This window comes from Genypterus blacodes, unplaced genomic scaffold, assembly GCF_046128005.1.
Source record: "Genypterus blacodes isolate CSIRO-AG114 ecotype Tasmania unplaced genomic scaffold, CSIRO-AGI_Gbla_v1 ptg000055l_1, whole genome shotgun sequence".
Lineage (NCBI taxonomy): Eukaryota > Metazoa > Chordata > Actinopteri > Ophidiiformes > Ophidiidae > Genypterus > Genypterus blacodes.
Genome location: NW_027466867.1, coordinates 4,567,394 through 4,586,362, shown reverse-complemented (window position 1 = coordinate 4,586,362; position 18,969 = coordinate 4,567,394). Strand labels below are relative to the sequence as shown.

The 18,969-nt window shown below is 47.5% G+C and overlaps 2 protein-coding genes across 3 annotated transcripts; one reads left to right on the top strand and one right to left on the bottom strand.

The window, feature by feature from the left end:
• Positions 1-2,054: 2,054 nt before the first annotated feature.
• LOC143002179 (G protein-activated inward rectifier potassium channel 1-like) lies at positions 2,055-8,962 on the bottom strand. The gene is made up of 3 exons (XM_076152154.1): positions 8,294-8,962; positions 3,016-3,232; positions 2,055-2,713 (listed from the first exon to the last, which is right to left on the bottom strand). The coding sequence occupies exons 1-3, from the start codon at positions 8,960-8,962 to the stop codon at positions 2,055-2,057; spliced, it is 1,545 nt and encodes a 514-aa protein (XP_076008269.1).
• A 2,012-nt stretch (positions 8,963-10,974) lies between these two features.
• On the top strand, positions 10,975-17,355 carry znf281b (zinc finger protein 281b). 2 transcript variants are annotated; one of them, XM_076152153.1, is made up of 7 exons: positions 10,975-11,119; positions 12,958-13,473; positions 13,578-13,691; positions 13,836-13,959; positions 14,796-14,879; positions 15,053-15,171; positions 15,385-17,355. In XM_076152153.1, the coding sequence occupies exons 2-7, from the start codon at positions 13,030-13,032 to the stop codon at positions 17,011-17,013; spliced, it is 2,514 nt and encodes an 837-aa protein (XP_076008268.1). In that variant the 5' UTR covers positions 10,975-11,119; positions 12,958-13,029; the 3' UTR covers positions 17,014-17,355. The 2 variants fall into 2 exon arrangements, with proteins under 2 accessions (XP_076008268.1, XP_076008267.1); XM_076152152.1 differs by having other exon boundaries at positions 10,975-11,123.
• The last annotated feature ends 1,614 nt before the right edge of the window (positions 17,356-18,969 follow it).

The window sequence follows — 18,969 nt, the reverse complement described above, 5'->3', positions numbered from 1 at the left end:
AGCAATTCAGATTCTGCAGGGTAGAGCTCAGCACTATTTACCTAACCTGCCCCGGGTGAGCCTGCGGGGCCCAGAGCTGACACCATAAATACAACACAGCCAACACACACACACACACACACAAACACACAAGCTCTATTTCTCTCCTTGTGATCAGAAGGGGATATTTACAGAAGGAAACCAATAGATACTTCTGGCTTCTTTACCTCCCAGAAACAAATCAAGTGACGTTCCAGCGTAAGTCTGAGATGCAAAGTGACAGAGTATAGAGTGAGGTTGGCTCATTCTAAAGATATACACAGCTTCAGAACACGTCAGATGAACTCCCGTCACAGGATCATCCAGCTAACAAGACTGATGGAAGCGCGGCTTATAGAGGGGTGAGATATTTTGCGCTCATTGATTATGGATGAGCATCTGGTTAGCATGGATGTGCAATCTGATGGCTTCTCTCTCCTCAAGGGAGCTTAATGCAAGACTGAGCTCCAACATATGAACGCAGAGCAGCTGCAGCAGGAGTTCGGCTCGGAGGCATAAAAGAAACGTACGTCCAATCTATGCAAGTCCAAACATTGGGTTTCATAATTTAGATCCAGTATCCGAGTAAATGGATGCATTTTTATATCCAGCTGGGTCGGTGTTCAAACCCACACGCTGAATCCGTAATAAAGGATTTGCGCGTGTATCTTTGCGGAATTCTGAGTTGAGCGTTCATTGTGATCCAACTTCACCCGTTTGAATGTAACTTTTGTCTGGATCTCATTCTTCTCGGTTGGTCTATTCAGCCACATTCACCGCTTTCACCCGTCTTTGACGCAGATGTAACAACCTTCAAATGAGGACTAATCCATTTTTTTTCAAAACTAAAACAGGGCAGAGGTCGTTTTGCACTTATCAATGACTTACATCATCATATTTCAGTGTTATGCTATTCTTTGCCGCACGACTAATTAGCCCTGGACATGCTCAGATGTGTAATGTCTCCAGAATAGACCTCCCGTCTCCATCACCACAATCAAGACAAATGAACTGAAGTGGCGTAGAGCAGTGCGATAAACATCGTGATTCATCTTGGCTTGGCGACAGCAAAAACAATAAGCTTACAGCCACAGCCAGCAGTGAAATCAAGGACTTTGAATCCAAAGTATGCTGAGGAAGGTTGTTGAGAACACACTCTTAAATTCTATGAATGTTTTTGTTGGATTAATGCGTATACAAGTTGGAAATGTGTCCTCCAGCCACTAATGCATCTTCTAAAGTGTTCAGAAAGGAAAGTAGCAAAATGTGACCCTGAATATTCCGGATCAAAGAACTCACACAGACAAACTTTATCGTTTTGAAGTATTTCTTTATTTTGTGGTTGCGATATGAGCTTCTTCTTCTTCTTCTTCTTCGTCTTGTTAACAGTATTAATACACTACACGTGTCCCCTGATGTCAGCATTCCTGCAATCACAAACGTGTGTTAAATATTGAGTTAAAACGTTTAAAGTAAGCGGCCGCTCGAAAATCTGTGCAGGATGAGTGATGAGCGGTTATATTAACTAATAAATAAACAAACAAATAAACAGTAAATGGATGCATCATGCTGACTCGTAAGTCCTGTGCAGGTTTCAAATTCTTTGTCCGCCAGTTTTCAGTGCATTGGTTTTGTTGCGTCCACTTTGGTTCTTGGTTAAATGGAGTGAAAGTGAAGTGAGTTGTTGTTGTTGTTGTTGTTGTTGTTGTTGTTGTTATTGTTTGTCGTAAAGCAAACGTGAAAGAAAGGGAACAGAAGGGTCAAAGTGTTGAGAGTCAGTGAGGGGCACAGATGGTGATCTGTTCAGAATGACTCACAGTATGAGCGGGTGGATGGCTTATTGGCCTCCTTCTATTTGTCTCTATTTGTCTCTATTTGTGGTTTGATTTCACCGGTGCGTCGATGTAAAACACTGGGCGAAATCTGCCAAAAAAACGAAAACCGGTATTGTTGTCGCTGTCGTTCTTTATCTGCCTGCAATGCCCGTCAAGCTTCAAAATGTTCCATCAACAAATCTTCAAAAATGTTCCCCAGAGTCAGCGGTCAGCGTTCATCCTGCGCAGTTTGGCCGGCAGGTTGTCCTCTGGCCGTCCCCCTGCATAGGGGATCTGGACAGAGGGGGGGTTAGGAGCCGTGATTGTGCTGAGCACTCGTGGGAGTCTGTGTCGCTCCACCTCCCCCTCCTCCAGATCTCCGTCCAGCGCCAGGAGCTGGACCTGCTCCTCCGCCGGCCCTTGCCTGGCGGCCGGGATGGAGCTGGACCTCAGTCTCTGGATGCTGAGGGGCAGGTCTCCCGTGCTGCACGCCCTCTCCCCGGGCAGGGCCGCGCCCGTCCTCAGCCCTTTCCGGAAGAACTCCTCCTTGGTGGAGCTCATGCGCTGGAGTTTCCTGGGCAGTCTGGACGTCTGCTCTTCCCCGTGGTCCGCAAAGTCCGCAGACAGGAGCCTCTCCCTGCGGCTGCAGCGTGAGGGGGAGGAGGGCGTGGCGGCCACAGGCAGAGGGTTGGGCGACGTCAGGGAGGATTTCTCCTCCTGCTCTTTGACGCTGTACGGAGGCGTAGGCACCTCGAACGTGTTGTGGAACTGGGAGTAGTCCACTCTGAAGAAGCCCTCCTCCAGAGACATGACGGGCAGGAAGCGATGGCCCCACAAGACCTCGTCCTCCGTGTAAGACGTTCGGGCCTGGCAAGTCATCCCTGAGGACATGGAGAGGAAAATGTAAAGACAGCTAAATTATAATGAGAAAACTGGAAAACAAAAAGTGTCTATTAAAGCTGGACAGAGAAGGGAAATCAAAAAGTGAGACAACGATATAAAAAAAAACAGAGACGGAGGAGAACTGAATAATTAAAGAGCACCAAACTAAACACTCTCCTTTTGTATTTTATTACATATTACTGGAAATGCTGAAGTCACAAAATAATATGATGATAAAAACAAAACATTGTGAGGAGAAAGGCTGTTCAGGGTTATGAGACTGAGCTTTGGCTCCTCCCACCTGTGGTCTCCACGATGCCCTCCAGGATGACCACGATCTCAAACTGCTCGTTCATGAGCGAGCGCTGCGATAGGTCAAAGAACGGGCTCTTGGGGTTGATCTCGTGGCAGATGGTGAGCGGCGACACGAGGAAGAGCTGGTCCGCCCCGGTGCCGAACCCCACGTCCAGCTCGCACTGATCCAGGGGCAGGAACTCGCCCTCGGGTGTCTGCCGAGACTGGAGACAAAGGAAGCCAGGGACATATGTAAGAGGACAGAGACAGATACTGGATTGGACCCAAATTAGAGCTCAAATGTTAGCAGGAAATACAGATTTGGTCGCAAGTTCTGCAGTTCAGGTTCTGACTTTAATCCATCTTCTTGTGTCCGCCCTTCACAATAAAAGCAATTCTTCTTTCAGTTTGTTTTGAAATAAATACCACCAAATTTTGTCTGAGATCTTGCAGCACACACTTTCCCATCGGCCTTATTTACTGAAGACAAGAACAAAGAAGAAGCTGAGGTTCTCCTTCTGGGCATCAGGCCACAAATTGACGCTGCAAATTGCTTCATTGCGCTGCATGTTTGGGACACTTTGTGATCATCATTTACACATTACAGCGCTTTAAAAAGTTCTGCATTAGCCTCCAAGACAAGTGTCATTCGATCCATGGCAATTTAATGACCTATTACTCTCTTTTAGCTTTGGAAATGTAAATGAATGAAACTACATAAAACCTATCTGCTTTTAGCTGATCACATTGATTCCTGAGTTTCCAAAGTTCCATTCTGGATTCTCTCTCTCTCTCTCTCTCCTGTTCACTTGTATGCAGAGTTGTGCCCTCGGCCTCTTTGAGCCCGGTCCACAGATGGCAAACATGCCGCCATTTGTATTCACAGTGATGTTGATTACAGAGGGTGTGACATTTCACAGGAAGACGTCTGTGCCCACAGATCCCCGGCGCGCCTGGGCGGGCGGAGCAGAACGCCGCAGCTTTCGCACCTTGAGCCACGAGGACGAGCCGCCACGAGCTGACACCAACTGGCTCTTCCTGAACCTTTCAGGCCACGCACACGCACACACACACACACATTACACCTTTCAAAATCATCACATCGCTGTACCCGACACAACTGCGATGGTGAACACGGCCAGTTGGAGGACAGAAATGTGCGAAGTCGCAGCAAAAAACTATTTCCTGGGAAATCACATTTAAATCAGTCAAAATGTAATTCCTTTCTACACGGCATATATGATTATATCTGTGTTATTGTTATTTCATTGCCGTGAGGGGAGGAAGCTGCTGGACACTGAGTGAGTGTAACAAGGTGAAAGCATCCTGGGATCTCTTGCTGCTGCTAAACAGTCACAGGGGGGAAATTAATGGCCTTCATTTTGCGAGCCACCTGAGATTCAGGTTGAGTGAAAGCAGGGCCGGTCCCGGGTGACTCACTTCCTCCTCTGTGGCCGTGTGTGTGTGTGTGAGAGAGAGAGAGTGAGGGAAAGAGAGAGAGAGAGATAGAGAGAACCCTTAATGCACATTTCCCTTGTGTCTGTGTGATTGGTGTGCGTCATATTTGCCTATGCACGCCTGTCCATAGTGCACCTGTGTGTGTGTGTGTGTGTGTGTGTGTGTGTGTGTGTGTGTGTGTGTGTGTGTGTAAAGTCTTAAGCTGCCATTCCAAATCTCTCAGCAGCACCATTAGAGCAAGTGTACTGCACTGTACTCCTTTTGTCTCGCCCTCCCTCTCTCTCTCAGCTTCCCGTCAGAATTAAACGATGACAATGTGGCGAGTCACGTCGACATGTCTTGCCCGTCCGTCTCGCTAAACGCCTGCCTGTCTCTCTGCTGCGACTTCCCCCGCTGCCCGACCAACCTACTGAGAAGAAGAGCTTCTGTCGGCGCCGATGACAAGCCGCAACCAGCTGTCAGTCTCTTCCATCTGCCGCGTTTTCTTTCTTTGCGTTATTGGTCTTGAGAAACGTTCCGTCCACGCGCTGCCAGGACACAGGATGTTAGGAGTCTCTGCCAGGGATGCGGGGAGGTCATTGCACCGTCGCTTTCATTTGATTTATTAATGAAAGCTGCATAAACAGTGGGGCCTTTTTGAGAGTTTATACATAATGCATCTTAGTGAGACATCGTCCTACAATTCAATCTGTTGTTTAAGCCAAAAATCCCTTGCAAGTCAATGACCTGGGACACCGTCATCGTGTCTCAGATCACTACTTAGCTCAGCTCCTCTCTGGCCTTTTGCTTCACTATAAAGTCTAACATTAACATATTCTGCAATATTTGCAATACATCATAAATGATAAACTCTATCATTAACATCCATCCATTTCCACAGCTGCTAATTATGCCACTAATTATGTGTGTAAGGCTGACAAAAAGCCTCAGTGTGCCACCAGTCAATTGCACACACACACACACAGAGACAGACACACAAAGCTTTCAGGGGTCTCCAATTATCCTCAGCTTCATGTCCTAAGAAGTGTGAATACAACCAAATTGATCAGCGTGATCAAAGGCTGTGTTTTGCTTTGCTGAAGCGGCTCTGTGGATTCACGATATGACGGTTTTGGTCACGTGAGATGGAGGAACGTCTCTAAAGCAGCTGCCCAGAGGTGGAAAGGCAAGGTGACATCATCGCCTTGCAGTTTCCGTCCGTTTCCATGGAACAGATTCCTCTATTTCACACCAATGTTCTCCTAAAATCTTAAAAGGAGCAACAACAAAGCACACACAGCCTTCTGATGTTGAAAAGCTCCATCCATCATGAGAAGGCACCGTGTTAGCCGCTCTGACCCTGGCTGGTTGAGTTGCCTTGGCCCTCGACTAAAAAGCTCCCTTGTGGGAACTGTGCAGTTTGTAGTTTGATCAGTCAAACTAATCGAGACAGGCAGCCTCAAAAACACACAAAGCTTCTCTGGCTCTTACTTGTTGCAATCACGACGGAGCATTTCAACCCTTTTTCACCAGCTTGCGATGAAGTGAAGACTCCGCATGACCTTTACACGACCTTTACATGACCTAGCCTATCAGTACAATTAAAAAACATGTGAAGTTGATTTCCACCTTTAGATGATTTGATTCTTTTCTATCCACATTCCCATGACAACCCATCCAGCTTCGCTCACACAGGAAGAAGTTACAGCCGCATCTCCTCATAATCATTACTATGCATTATAACTAACACACAGCTTGACAATGGATGAAGCCAGACGTCATTTTCTTTGTATCTAGGTCCTGTGAGAATTTACGACCCGCAACTCTCTCCCACAACTGGTGCAGTTTGCCCTGTCCGAGTGCTTCTACACAGCTCCATCATGAGGATTTACTGCAGTGTGCCTCATTTCTGCAGCAGCTCTCTGGGCCCCTTCACACACACACTGACCTTGAGATGTGTGTGGTACCTGCACGCAACCAGCGGCGCGGCTTCCACAGCACACATAGAGTCATAAGGGTGACATAGAGCCGCTCTACTGTAAAATGGCAACGCAGTAACACCGTCTGAGGTGACACCGTTATTACTGAAGGATGTTACATTGTGTATGTGCAGTAAAGCTCACACAATACCATCCTGTGTGTTGTGAGGAAAGAAACATTTGAAGGTAGATTGCAAACATGCAGTAATGAAACGTTTGTGTGTTTCTCATTGGTCACTATATAAGCCAGTTCCAAATTCCAGCATGTCAGACCTTGAGGCGTGGATCTAATAGACAAGGACGACCGACTTCCTACTAAACAAAACAGGAAAACAGATGGCTGACTCTACAAAACACCAGGTAATTATCCAGAAGTGATTATCTCAAGTGCAGGCAGGCTTATTTACTTGTTTAGTGAAAGAAGCTGCGATGGGAGAGAAGCCGCCGTATTTGTTCCTTTCTAGATTGTGCGAGAAGTGCAGCAAGTTGCTTTGAAAGTTATGAATCCGGGCTGAATAGTATGGGGTCCTTGTGGTATGAAAGCCCAACAAATCCACTTTGTCTGGACGTTTATGTGTCTGTGTGCGACATTTAAAAGAACTCCAGCAAGGTCGGCATCCTCAGTGTGCGGAGAAATCTTGACCTGGGTCAAACATGACATCATTCCTGTTTTCCTCCCATTTGATAGACCTCCGGATGAAGATGAAGGGATAAAGGATGTGTCGTGACAGCGAGCGTATCTGAAGAATTCATCTGTACGACTTGAACTGTATTGATTTCAGCCGACAGTGGAAGGACAATAACACTGCACGCTTGCTCTGTGCATATTAAGACGCTGCATTGTGAGTTATCTCTCCTCAGAGTAACATTGTGGCTTTAAACTACGATCAAATGTAAACTGACAGCGAAACAGAAGCTATATTACCCAACACCAAATGATATTATGAGCTGGGATCGAATCACAAAGCATGAAGTACAACCGTATTAAAACACGGTGCTCCAGTGAATTGTGGTACATGGGAGCTGTCTGGTGACTCTCCTCTGACAGATCAACACACACACAGCCTGTCTAAACACACACACACCACCACAGACTGGAAGGAGAATGGATTCCATGCACAGTAGAAGCGAGATGCAGGGATGGTGAGTGTGTGTGTGTGTGTGTGTGTGTGTGTGTGTGTGTGTAGGGGTCAGAAATACTCCAACCTGATTACAAATGCCTTTATTTCTGTCTTTCTTTTGATGATCTGTTGAGACGACAATACTGCTTCACTTCCAGATTAGCCCTTCAGGTTAGTGGCCTTCATCAGTGACAGAGGGGAGCCTGGGCCGGCTAATGGATTTTTCTTTTGCCAATAAAACGATATACCTCACCACCTCTGGTCCCTTGGGGGCCTGCAGATACATCTCGTCTGCAGACAGTTGATGCAGAGGCTTAAGTTATATGGCTCATTGACTGCTATTCTGCTGTGCGTGTGTGTGTATGTGTGTATGGGCGGGGAGGGGGGCAATGTTTGTGATGACCCCAACTACAGTAGGCAACACACCCAGCAGTGCAAAAAAGAAATCCGCCAGTGAAATCTTTGCTACAGTCAGAATAGTAACGGGTCACTCATTCAAATCCAGTTTATGCGTGTTGGAGCCTCTTGTTGAAACTGCCTCTGCACATTCATCTTAGCGGGGCCCTCAGGGAACGAAATCAATTCTGGAGATGAATGAAAATTCAATGCATGACTTGTAAACCACTCATAAAGCATAATGAGCAATTTCAGAGCAAATGAAGTGGCCGTCAATTAGCTCGTTAATGGCGTTTGTGGAGTTGAGTTGGGATCAGCCTAGGTGTCTTCTCTAACCTGTAGCCCGACCTACCTTGATGAGTTTGCACCTGATCTGCGCCGACACCATGTGGCTGTTCCGCAGGTTCCCAACGCGGAACATGAGGCACAACTTCCCGTCCCGCTGCGAGATCACCGCGTCCTGACTGAACATCAGCGTCTCCGCGCGTTTCTTCGGCTGCGACATCTTGATGAACATGCAGCCGATAAGGAACGCGTCCACGATGGAGCCCAGCAAAGACTGGAAGAGGAAGAGGATGATCCCCTCTGGACACTTCTCCGTGATGTAGCGGTAGCCGTACCCGATGGTCGCCTCCGTCTCGATGAAGAAGAGGAACGCGGAGGGAAAGTTGTACACATTGGCCACGCAAGGTGTGTAGGACGAGTCGTGGCCGCCGTGACTCAGGTCGCCGCGGATGTATGCGATCACCCACCACATCGAAGCCATGACCAGCCACGCAACTGTGTATGTGAGGATGAAGATGAGCAGGTTCCATCGCCACTTCAGATCCACCAGCGTGGTGAAAAGGTCCGAGATGTACCTGCTGGTCTCCCCGCCAAGGTTACCATGCTGGACGTTGCATCGTCCGTTCTTCTCCACGAACCGCTGCCTCTTCCTCTTGGCGGGTGCAGAGAAAGTCATGCTCCGGTTGGTGTTCACTACCTGGTAGTCCTCCCCGAATTTCCTCCGTAAGGCGGACATCGTATACAGCCTATCAATCACCGATGTGTGACACGCGATCAATACTTGTGCCGAATCCGGACTCTTTACGCAACTTTGGCGAAACAACGCAATTACATTCAGCGCACAACTGGCATGCTGAGAGATGCGCTTCTCTCCTTGGAAATTACTCGCAAGTGAGCAGAGATTCTGCGCAATCTATGTTACGAATCGGTCCTTTAACGCAGGGGAGTCTTCATGAGTCCACGCAGCTGTTCCACGGCAAGTCCGAGTTTTTCTTTTCTGTCCACGCATCTCCTCCGTGGGGGAAATAAACACATATTAAAAACAATGTTCTTCAAACAAAGGTTGTGGTCGAGTCGGATTCCAAAGCTGCGTCCTTGGTAGGTCGCCTGAGGAGTGTGTGATCGTACACTGAATGGACAGCGGCCCAGAGCGCACCTCAGTCTGCGAACACACTCGAGTGGGAGTGACTTCAAATTAAAGACTCGAGAAGAACTGCGGCACCAAAGAGCAACATTTCGCCTCTCTCCGGGGTGAAGACGTGGGGTGGAGGAGGACCGGAGTGGGTTTGAGGGGATTGGACCCAATCAGACACAAATACACCCAGCCAATTAACAAGTGAGATTACACGCGTAAACATGATCTCACGCGTTTAATACATTCATGTCGTTTTACTTTACATTTTTCTGTAACACAAACACTGTTGTAAGGGGGACTGACGCCTATTTAAAAGGAGGTTGTTGTAAACACTGTGACGTACGGCGGATATTTGGCTCCCCCTAGTGTCACCGGACTGGAAGTGAACGTGAAATTCATCTCTGTAAACATCACTGCACATCGTTGAAAGCTTATGGACGAGTAGAAAAGACAAATCTGCACTAAAACTATGTATTTTTGTGGGAGTGTTTTTAAATGTATTGATTGAGTAGATAATAACCCACATGCATCACTATAGGGGCCCATCGGTGAAGTGTAATGAAGAAGCAATAGTATGAATCGCTGTTTCCCCCTTCACTATATGCATCCTATACTGTGTAGGGATTAAAATACCTGGTATTTTCACGATTACCTCTTTTTATTGATCTTAAATAGACCTTTGATTCACCTGCTCTACATGCATAACAAGTCTGTGCCCTATAACAACATTCAAATGGGATTCTGGAGACTCCACTGTGAACCGTGCAGAAAATTAGCTTTGTTTTCTATCACTTTGGAACCTGCACGCCATGAACACAACTTTGTAATTGGCAATTTACGAGGTGAAAGTAGAAATCGCATCTAAATGTATTTAGTTATAGACTGGAATTGGGTTTGTGTGTAGAATATTTTTTGCCACATAGGACATCTGCCCCAAAGCATATGCTCAGAATCTGCATGTCACTGCCAAGTACCTGCTAAAAGGGTTTAAATTCTGTCTGATTTGAGTTTCAGTTTGTTTTTACGCTATCAAAATATCTTATTCTTTATTCTTTAACTGAACTGACCATAAAACAGTATATGGTCACAGTCTGCAGAGGTGTTGCACTGAAAAAGATCTCTATCACAACCCAACACATGGATTTATTGTGATTTTTTTTCAAACTTGTGACTTTTATTCAAATGTTTTGTCTAGTAAACCGAGAGCAAAGTGACTTAGTATCTCACGTGAAGGTGACCTATAACAGTGAGACACCAAATCAGTACATGATCTCAAAAATACGATGTAGACTCCCGTTATTATGAGATGTGTTATAATTAAGAGAGACTAAGTCAAAGTTCTTCTCATTGTTGGCAATACTATTGTATAATTATTACATTGAATCTCATAATTATAGGGGAAAATATTCGGTTGCAGTTTTGTTTGTGACATCAGTGGCACCATGTTGTGTATGACTGTTTCCATCGCTGTGCAATTTAGTGTAATCAACTTTGTATTTGTGTGTTTTCATCACTCGGGGCGTGTGTGTGTGTGTGTGTGTTGGGGGCTGATTTATTGTCTCTCTCTCTTTCTCTCTCCCTTTCTCTCTCACGCCGCCTGTCTCCTCTCACGACCCGTCCGCTACACCCATAATTCCCCGCGCCAGGACAAGATGGAAGAAAGCAGCGACCGCCGGAGAACAATGTTTTGGCAATAAAACCCCAAAGCGGCGAATACGGAGTGAATACAGGCACGTTTGTAACCAACTGCGGTCATGTGTAGGTAAGTGAGAAGTCGACGGGACCTTTATTCGCTGTCAAATGCTGGTCTTTGTCGAGATTTTACGTGGCGGAATCGCGAAGCTAAACGACGCGGCGCAAAACGGGGAGATGCAGCGCGAGCACAGCATCATTGTTTCTGTTGCATGGGCCGTAATGCGGGTTTTCATGTCGGGGTAGCTAGTGGCTAGCTAGCTAGTTAGCTAGCTCATGGCAGCTCGATTGTTATAAACACAACAACCTCCAGAGTAGCTCTTTGCTAAGGCTCACACACGAGATCCGGACCGCACACGGAGCGGTATCGGCGGGGGGATGTAATGTGGTAGCTACATGTACCGGTGAGCTTTTTTCAGGCTATAATCACAGCTAAAGTTAGCTATCAATAAATAGAGCGCCAGCGTTGCTTACAGCCAGACAGATTTGATTTCACAACCGTCATCAAAGCTCGGGAACCGGAGAATGGCGAATCCGCTGCTCCGGGCGACTATATTATTAGTTTTTCTTATTATAAGCTTCTTTCCGTTTCACTTAAGATTGATTAGCAGTTACTCGCATCATAATAATATCCAAGCGGACAAATCAAGGATACGATGCAGGCGTTAGCTAGCTTGATAGCGACACATAACGGGCTTAAACAACGATACGTCGCTTCCATTGGGTTATATCGGTGATTATTTGTTGTTATTATGGGCATTTAATCTCTCAATTCCCGCGAATGTTGTTTTGAATTAAGCCGAAGGTTCGATCGGGGTTCTAGGTCATCGTATCTACATGTTTTGATTGAGGACTCCGGGGTACATCGATTGTCTCTTTGTGGCTAGCACGGTGAGCTAACTATGCTAACGAGCTGGCTAACTATTATGCATCACAAAAGCTCCTCCGCCTTCAGTATCATTCAGTGTCGCGGAGCCAAATGGTCGCCAGGTTTAGACTTAACAATCAATCCTCGCCGCCAGCCATTACTCACACGTTCTTCTCACACCGCGGACACATTTAAACACTCAAATACCCGCTTGGTTGTGACTTAAATATTGTTTTGTTTTTGGGGGCAAAGGAGGTGAATCGATGAATTTGCTAATACGTCTCCGGCTTTTTCTTCTCTCGGGTTATTTCCCTAAACGTGGGAAGTGTTATTAACCGGTGTGCCTTCATGAAATTACAACCTACATACTATGTTACGATTATATATACGAATATATTTTTAAAAACTATCAGCAATGGAACAGCTACCAATTTGGCAACAGTTCAATTCCACATGATTCCTAATGTCTTATAAACTCTTACACGTGATGTGGATGAACTCTTTCCTTTGATGTCTCTCTAGTATTCATTTTAAAGGAACAGAAGCGTTTTCAGGTGTTAAATTCCTCAGATCTCCTAATGTAATGGAGCACATGGCGTCTCAATTTCTTATTAAAAACAACTTTGTTAGTGTCTTCAGCTGTTAAAGATCACACATCTGTACTTGTGATGTTTCCTTTTAGCTAAATGTAAATGAAAGAGCGTGTTTTGTTTCATAGCGAACATAGTGTGTGTGTCCAAACCTTAATGTGACGGACATGAAACAATGTCTTAACTTATACCACTGTGGTGTAGTGTAAGTGGTGGCTTTCAGAGACTGCCTACCAGAATGACAGGAAACGCCACTTTTGCTCTCACCTGCTACTTCAGTAAGCGGTCGCAGTAAGCGTGGCTGAGATAGAGTTGCACGGCTCAGTAACTGCCCTGATTTTGATCCCATGCAGTCTACAGTCGCTTCAGTCTTAAGAGGTAAATGATCTAAACTTTCCTTGCCGGTCTAATGTTGCATTTCTGCCTCTGCTTTCTTTTTTTTATAGGAAATTCTCCTCCTACATATCTCTGTAGTTTTGTTGCCCTCCTTCTCCCCTGCTCGAAGCGAAACCACCAACATGAGTATTATCCAGGACAAATTAGGCAACGAGTTTTTGCGCAATGGTGGCATGGACCCAAATTTTGCACCGGGCATGCTTATGTTCAGCCACCTGCCTCCCGTCACCAGCTTCACCCGACTGGCCTCTCAGTCCGTCATGGGTGAGCTGCCGCAGGAGATGATCCTGAAGAAAGAACGCGACTCGCCGCCCGATCACCATGGCGCCGCCAACGCCGGGGGCTTCCTCCACGGCATGGGCATCAAGCAGGAGCGGCTAAGCGAACTGGATTACCGCATGCCCCTCTACGGCGGGAGCGGAGGAGTAGGGATGAGCTGTGCCGGAGGCGGCGCGGGGAAGAGCGGCAACGACATGCCGGACATGTCCTTCGGCAACCACCACCAAAACCACCCGAACATGCTCCTGCACGACCTCAGCCTCAGCAACGTTAGGTCCCTCGAACCGGTGAGGAGTTGGCGAGAGTCTCAACGTGGCCTCGGCCGATCACGATGAGGTAAAGGTGCGCGGTTTTGCTTGTGCTGAACTCCCGGTGTGATTTCTCCCCTCAGATACCGAGCAGACTGGGTAAAGAGCCAAAAGAGTCCTCAGGCAGGAGAGGACGGCGGAACAACGGAGACGGACAGGGAGGCAAAGTCAGAAGGAAACGCAACGACGCTGCAAAGGTCAAACATCTCAATCAGTACTCCACTCACTCACTCTTAGAACATTTAACATGCTTTAATCACCTGTGACGGGATGCGGGAAGGTTTACAGAGGTTCAGCACTTTGAACGGCACTTGTTGTTGTTTTTCCTCCCCCCCCTCCAGGCCATGATGCTGGATGCAGACGGAGCCTGCCTGTCCCCCAGCTCCAAACCACATATCTGTGAGCACTGCAACGCTGCCTTCCGTAGCTCCTACCACTTGCGCAGACACGTGCTCATCCACACAGGTGAGAGACTTTCTGTGTGCCAGCCGCTCGCTCAGCCTCTGGCGTTACGCCAGGATTGCTTAGAAGTTTGTTTCCTTCACATTTTGTGAAAGAGCAAGCGATGTCAGGTATGCCTCTCTGACTGACCAAAAGGATGTGGAGATGTTAAGGAGATTTGAGACGTCTGTAATATTGATTTACCATTAATGAATCTAACTTACAACATTCAAACGAGACAGAACTCCACCCACTGTGAACTTAAAAAACCAGACTGCAGTTCCAGTGAGGATGACTCAAAGGCTGCTCATGTGTTTCTGGGCATCTTAGTCATACTCCTTGCTGGGAAACCCTCACATGGCTCTTTGAAGTCCATCTCATAAACCTTTATAGGGAAGCGACGCCTTTGTTCAGACCCCGGCTCTCATTTCTGACATTTTGTCCATAATTCCCGTCAGCGGGAACATTTGACTCGATTAATAACGGATATTTGGGCTTCTTAAAATTGGGTTCAAACTGAAGTCAACCTGACTGAAACCTGACGGATCAGGCAGGTTTTTCAACAATGTGGTCTCACCCGAACCGTCGAAACAATTTGAGGTTAACTGGAATAGTTTGTAGGCATTAACTTTCCTCAATCACTTGTTAGATTATTTGTTTTAAGCTGGACCTCATATTAAAGCTCAGCAGTTAGTGCTAGTAGGTAAAAAAGTTATATTGCCAAATGGTATCTTTGGCAACAGCTATTCACTCCATTCATTTTTGTTCAGTCAGAGGTGTTTATGTCTCCCGTCAGTCATGTTCTTCGCCTGAGCCTTAAGTAATGTGGTGAGCGGATGGTTGTATTCTTGATCGCACAGGTGAGAGGCCTTTCCGGTGCAGTCAGTGTAACATGAGCTTCATTCAGAAGTACCTGCTGCAGCGGCACGAGAAGATCCACAGCGGTAAGTCCCTCTACCCTGGAGCCACGAAACACGCACACACAACAATTGACATGTCAACAAACACACATTTCCTATGACTTCAAATGGACACGTGGCGTTTTGGATGGCGTCACCCCCGGCGACTTGGCCGGAGCCACGCAGATCTCAAACTCTTCCTTCGCCGTTTCCTGTAGGGGAGAAGCCTTTCAGCTGTGACCAGTGCAACATGCGCTTTATCCAGAAGTACCACATGGAGCGGCACAAGCGGACACACAGCGGCGAGAAGCCATATCGCTGCGATACCTGCCAGCAAGTGGGTGACGTTATCGAGAAGCTTTGATAGTGAACACACATAATCATCGTTAGTAGTAGCTTGTGTGTTATTCTGTGTGTTTTCATTGCTCACTACAGTCAGATGGGATCAGTTGATATTTATTTAGTATGATTTCTTTGTACCTAACATGGATGAAGGAATGAAACTGAACGTTACTGATTCATCTCCCCCCTCTGTCCGCTTTTGTGTTAGTTTTTCTCAAGAACAGACCGGTTACTGAAGCACAAACGGACTTGTGGAGAAGCCATAAAGAAGGGCCTGGACCCGAACATGCTGGAGCTCAGCGACGCCGAGCTCGCCCACGGCAGCTATTCACTCACTCAGGGAAACGCTACCACCTCTGGACGCAAGAGGGGCAAGTCCAAAAACGGCGAGGCCGGTGAGCGTAAGAGGAAGAAGAATGCCTCGGCACCAGCGGCGGGGGCCTCGTCCTCGGGGGGGATGGCCCGCGACCTGGGCCTTCAGGACTACGGCATGGAGCACTCCTCAGGCTCTGGCCCCCTCATGCAGGGACGCACTCCCAAATTGGTCTTTAAAAAGGCCGGCCGCAAAGGCCTGGACAAGGGTCTTCTCTCCATGGACGACGGCACCGACGGACAGAAACTTTTGTCCCAGAAGCCGGACTCCATGGATCACGTGGAGGGCCCCGGCCTGGATAACATGGGCCTGCTCCAGGGGAACGGAGGCCCCAAGCAGGGGCCCACCACCAGCAGCAACTATGACGATGCAATGCAGTTTGTGAAAAAGCGGCGCTACCTCCATGCAGCTAACAGTGACTACGGAGCCACCTCGCTGCACATGGCCCCGCAGGGCAGCAGTGTGATCCAGGGCTCCCTGGGGCCCGAGCCCACGCTCGCCATGCTGGACTCTTCGCCGTTGGAGCTCAAGCATGACAAGTCGGGCATCCCGGACGAGGTGCTGCAAAGCCTGCTGGACCATTACAGCCACAAGCCCGAGGGGACACACCACCACGACGTGACTTTTGACTTGTCGGACCACCCGCACCATGTCGACCTGCAGCCAGCCGCCCCCGTTACCCCCGAGCTAGAGGACGACTCAACCAACGGTGGCGATAAGACGGCAGTAATGAGCGAGTACTCGAAATTCCTGCTGCAGGCGCTGGAGCGCACCAGCCACAGTGGACCCTTTCCCAGCCTGGGCCCCACTGGTCCCTTCACACTCCTGTCCAGCAACTCCAGTCCCACAGGTCCCCTGTTCTCTGACAAACACATCTACACCACATCCCCGCTGGAATGTGGCTACCCTCCCACCGTCTCCTCCCCGCTGCCCATCCCGGCCCCTTCCTCCACCCCCTCATCTTCCTCGTCCAAGTCCCACTATGGCATGCTCGTCGGCTCCCCCTCTCAGTCGGGCTACCACCTGACCTTAGAGTCCACCAGCCACCAGCAGCTCACTCCGTCTCAGGAGCTGACCGAGCAGTTGGAGAAGCAGCACTCCCCCAGCGCCTTCAACCTACCTCCCCAAGACCTGACTGCCCCGGTAGACGGCCCCAAGGGGCCCCAGGCCAAGCCCGGAGGCTGTGCGGCGCCCACTAACGGCTCCAGCTACCCAGACCTGTCCCCGCTGAACCCACCCAAGGAAGCCACGTACCAGATTGAGAACTTCGCCCAGGCCTTCGGCTCCCAGTTCAAGTCGGGCCGGCGGACCCCTCTGGGCTACGGCAGCGATCCCGGGGCAGAGGTCGACCACCGAATACGGACTCCAGTGTCAGAATTCTCAGGGTATACCAGTTTGTTAGCTGACGTCAGTGAGCCAGTGAGTACAGGATCGAAAACCCCGACAAGCCAAAGTTTCAGATAAGGGTCAGCGAGGTAAATCCACCAGGGGGGGCCGTCCTGTTACTGTCCTGACGGCCCCCTTCTGCGCCCATCTTAATTTTGTTCTTGTAGCGAAATTACTTTGTTTTTTAACACTGCCATTAATTGTTGATACAAAATGACCAGGGAGGGTCTTCCATGGCCTCAAATGCAATTTTTTAAATATTCTCATTTTTATTCTGTATCTAGTCGCTTCTTTTTTTTGTTTTGTTTTAGAGTAGTGATTTTGATATGAACTTAAGCCGTAGATTTAAATGTAATTTAAACATTTAGAGGGTAGCTATGAACCTGTTTGTTTGTTTTTTTTCCAAACCCTTGTGTTTTACCAATCATTATACCATTGTAAAGTAATAATGAAAAATGTTGATAATTTCAATAATAATAACACTTGTGGCAGGGAAAGGCCCAGAATTCAAATGGCAAAAAAAGTATATATATTGTCTGTTACAAGAAACGTATTAACTCAGGAAATAGGCAAATTTGTGTAATAAGACTTTTTATTATGAGATGCAATTAGCACACTTTTTACAGGTGTACTTTGAGACTACAAAGCTTTGATTTTTTTTTTTTTTTTAACTCATCAGAACAGCGGAACAATAGATGATCATACTCGGTTTCTACTGCGTGTAGCTGCGTCGAGATTAAGGTACTGCTGTGTCAGCCGGCTTTGATGCGGAGCCACGCCCGCGTCAGATCTGAATGCGGTGTCAGTCAACCCCCCCCGCACTCCTCCTCCTCCTCCTCCGGCTTTGGCCAGCAGCGGTCCGCAGCATAATGTCAAAAATAAGTCAAAAAAATGTCTTCGCCATCTGTCCCCCAATGCAATGGACACCAGTCCTCCGTCACGCTGTAGCCGGTGTGCTTCGCCTGTTTGTTTGTTTTTTTCTTTTCCCATCACTTCTCCACTCCACTCTTTGCTGTTCCCGTTCTTTGTCAATGGAATCAAACAAGCACTTTTTTACAACAAATCATTGGAAACAACAATAACCCATTGAAATTGCATTATGTCATAAAGGTGATGATCATGCTGATGAATATTGATATTATTTTAAGAGGAGAAAACTGTGAATGGGGGTCGGTGGGTGGGTGGGCGGGGAGGGAGGGAGGGAGGGAGGGAGGGATGGGATGGGATGGGGGGGGATCATTGTTAGATAGGGCTCGAGTAGGCATGACCGTGGGCATTTAAAAGTATTTTGTTGCTTTTTCTTAAGGGTAGAAGGGAGCCGGGGGGGGGATTGTTTTTTTTTTCTTTTCTTACGGTTTGTCGGGTGATGTTGTAAAAAGATGATTTGCCATAATTTTGTTATACAATATTTTGAGAGTACCTCTTTGTATTTAAGTTGTTTTGAGAGATGGGCTGATATGCTGGAACCCTTATATCTTTAATCCTGCGGGTGTGTCGGACGCACGCCCCAAACCCTCCTTATTTATTCTCAACTAGTCACAACAGAACTCGGTAGCAGGTATTTTTTGGCAAGTAATCACCGGACCTACACAACCCCCCCTGCCCCCATCCATTTTTCTGTTCTTTTTTTTCTTTTTTCTTTTTGAAATTCTGGTTTTAAAAGCACTGTTTTAGTGATTGCAAGACAGCGCCTCAGTAATTCAGTGAAGGAAACAGAAAAGCGAAGGTGCACCCGCCTCCCTTCCCCAAAAAAAAAAAAACGCAGTCCGGCACTCACAAGAATAAACAATGGCCTTCTTTGTCTTCCGTGGCTAAAGCCATTCTACCCCGGCTGCCAGGGTTGATATTTAATTTAGTTGATTTCCTGTGAGCTGTACTCCTCCACCTCCTCCCCTTTTTCCTTTTCCTATGTCTGTGAGCTCCACAGCCAAGAGACTTTGAAGCTGCTCAGATCACAGGGAACAAAGACTGACTGACCAGCCACTTCACTCCAAACACACACACACACACACTATGCTTTTAAAGGAGAGAAAA

What these genes read in the sequence shown, in the direction of transcription:
- LOC143002179 (XM_076152154.1), bottom strand. Translation starts at nt 8,962, where the DNA reads ATGTCCGCCTTACGGAGGAAATTCGGGGAGGACTACCAGGTAGTGAAC. An exon ending in TCAGGTGCAAACTCATCAAG is followed by an intron (nt 3,233 to 8,293) that starts GTAGGTCGGGCT and finishes CTTTGTCTCCAG; the next exon opens with TCTCGGCAGACACCCGAGGG. An exon ending in GGGCATCGTGGAGACCACAG is followed by an intron (nt 2,714 to 3,015) that starts GTGGGAGGAGCC and finishes CCATGTCCTCAG; the next exon opens with GGATGACTTGCCAGGCCCGA.
- znf281b (XM_076152153.1), top strand. Translation starts at nt 13,030, where the DNA reads ATGAGTATTATCCAGGACAAATTAGGCAACGAGTTTTTGCGCAATGGT. An exon ending in ACGTTAGGTCCCTCGAACCG is followed by an intron (nt 13,474 to 13,577) that starts GTGAGGAGTTGG and finishes TTCTCCCCTCAG; the next exon opens with ATACCGAGCAGACTGGGTAA. An exon ending in GCACGAGAAGATCCACAGCG is followed by an intron (nt 14,880 to 15,052) that starts GTAAGTCCCTCT and finishes CGTTTCCTGTAG; the next exon opens with GGGAGAAGCCTTTCAGCTGT.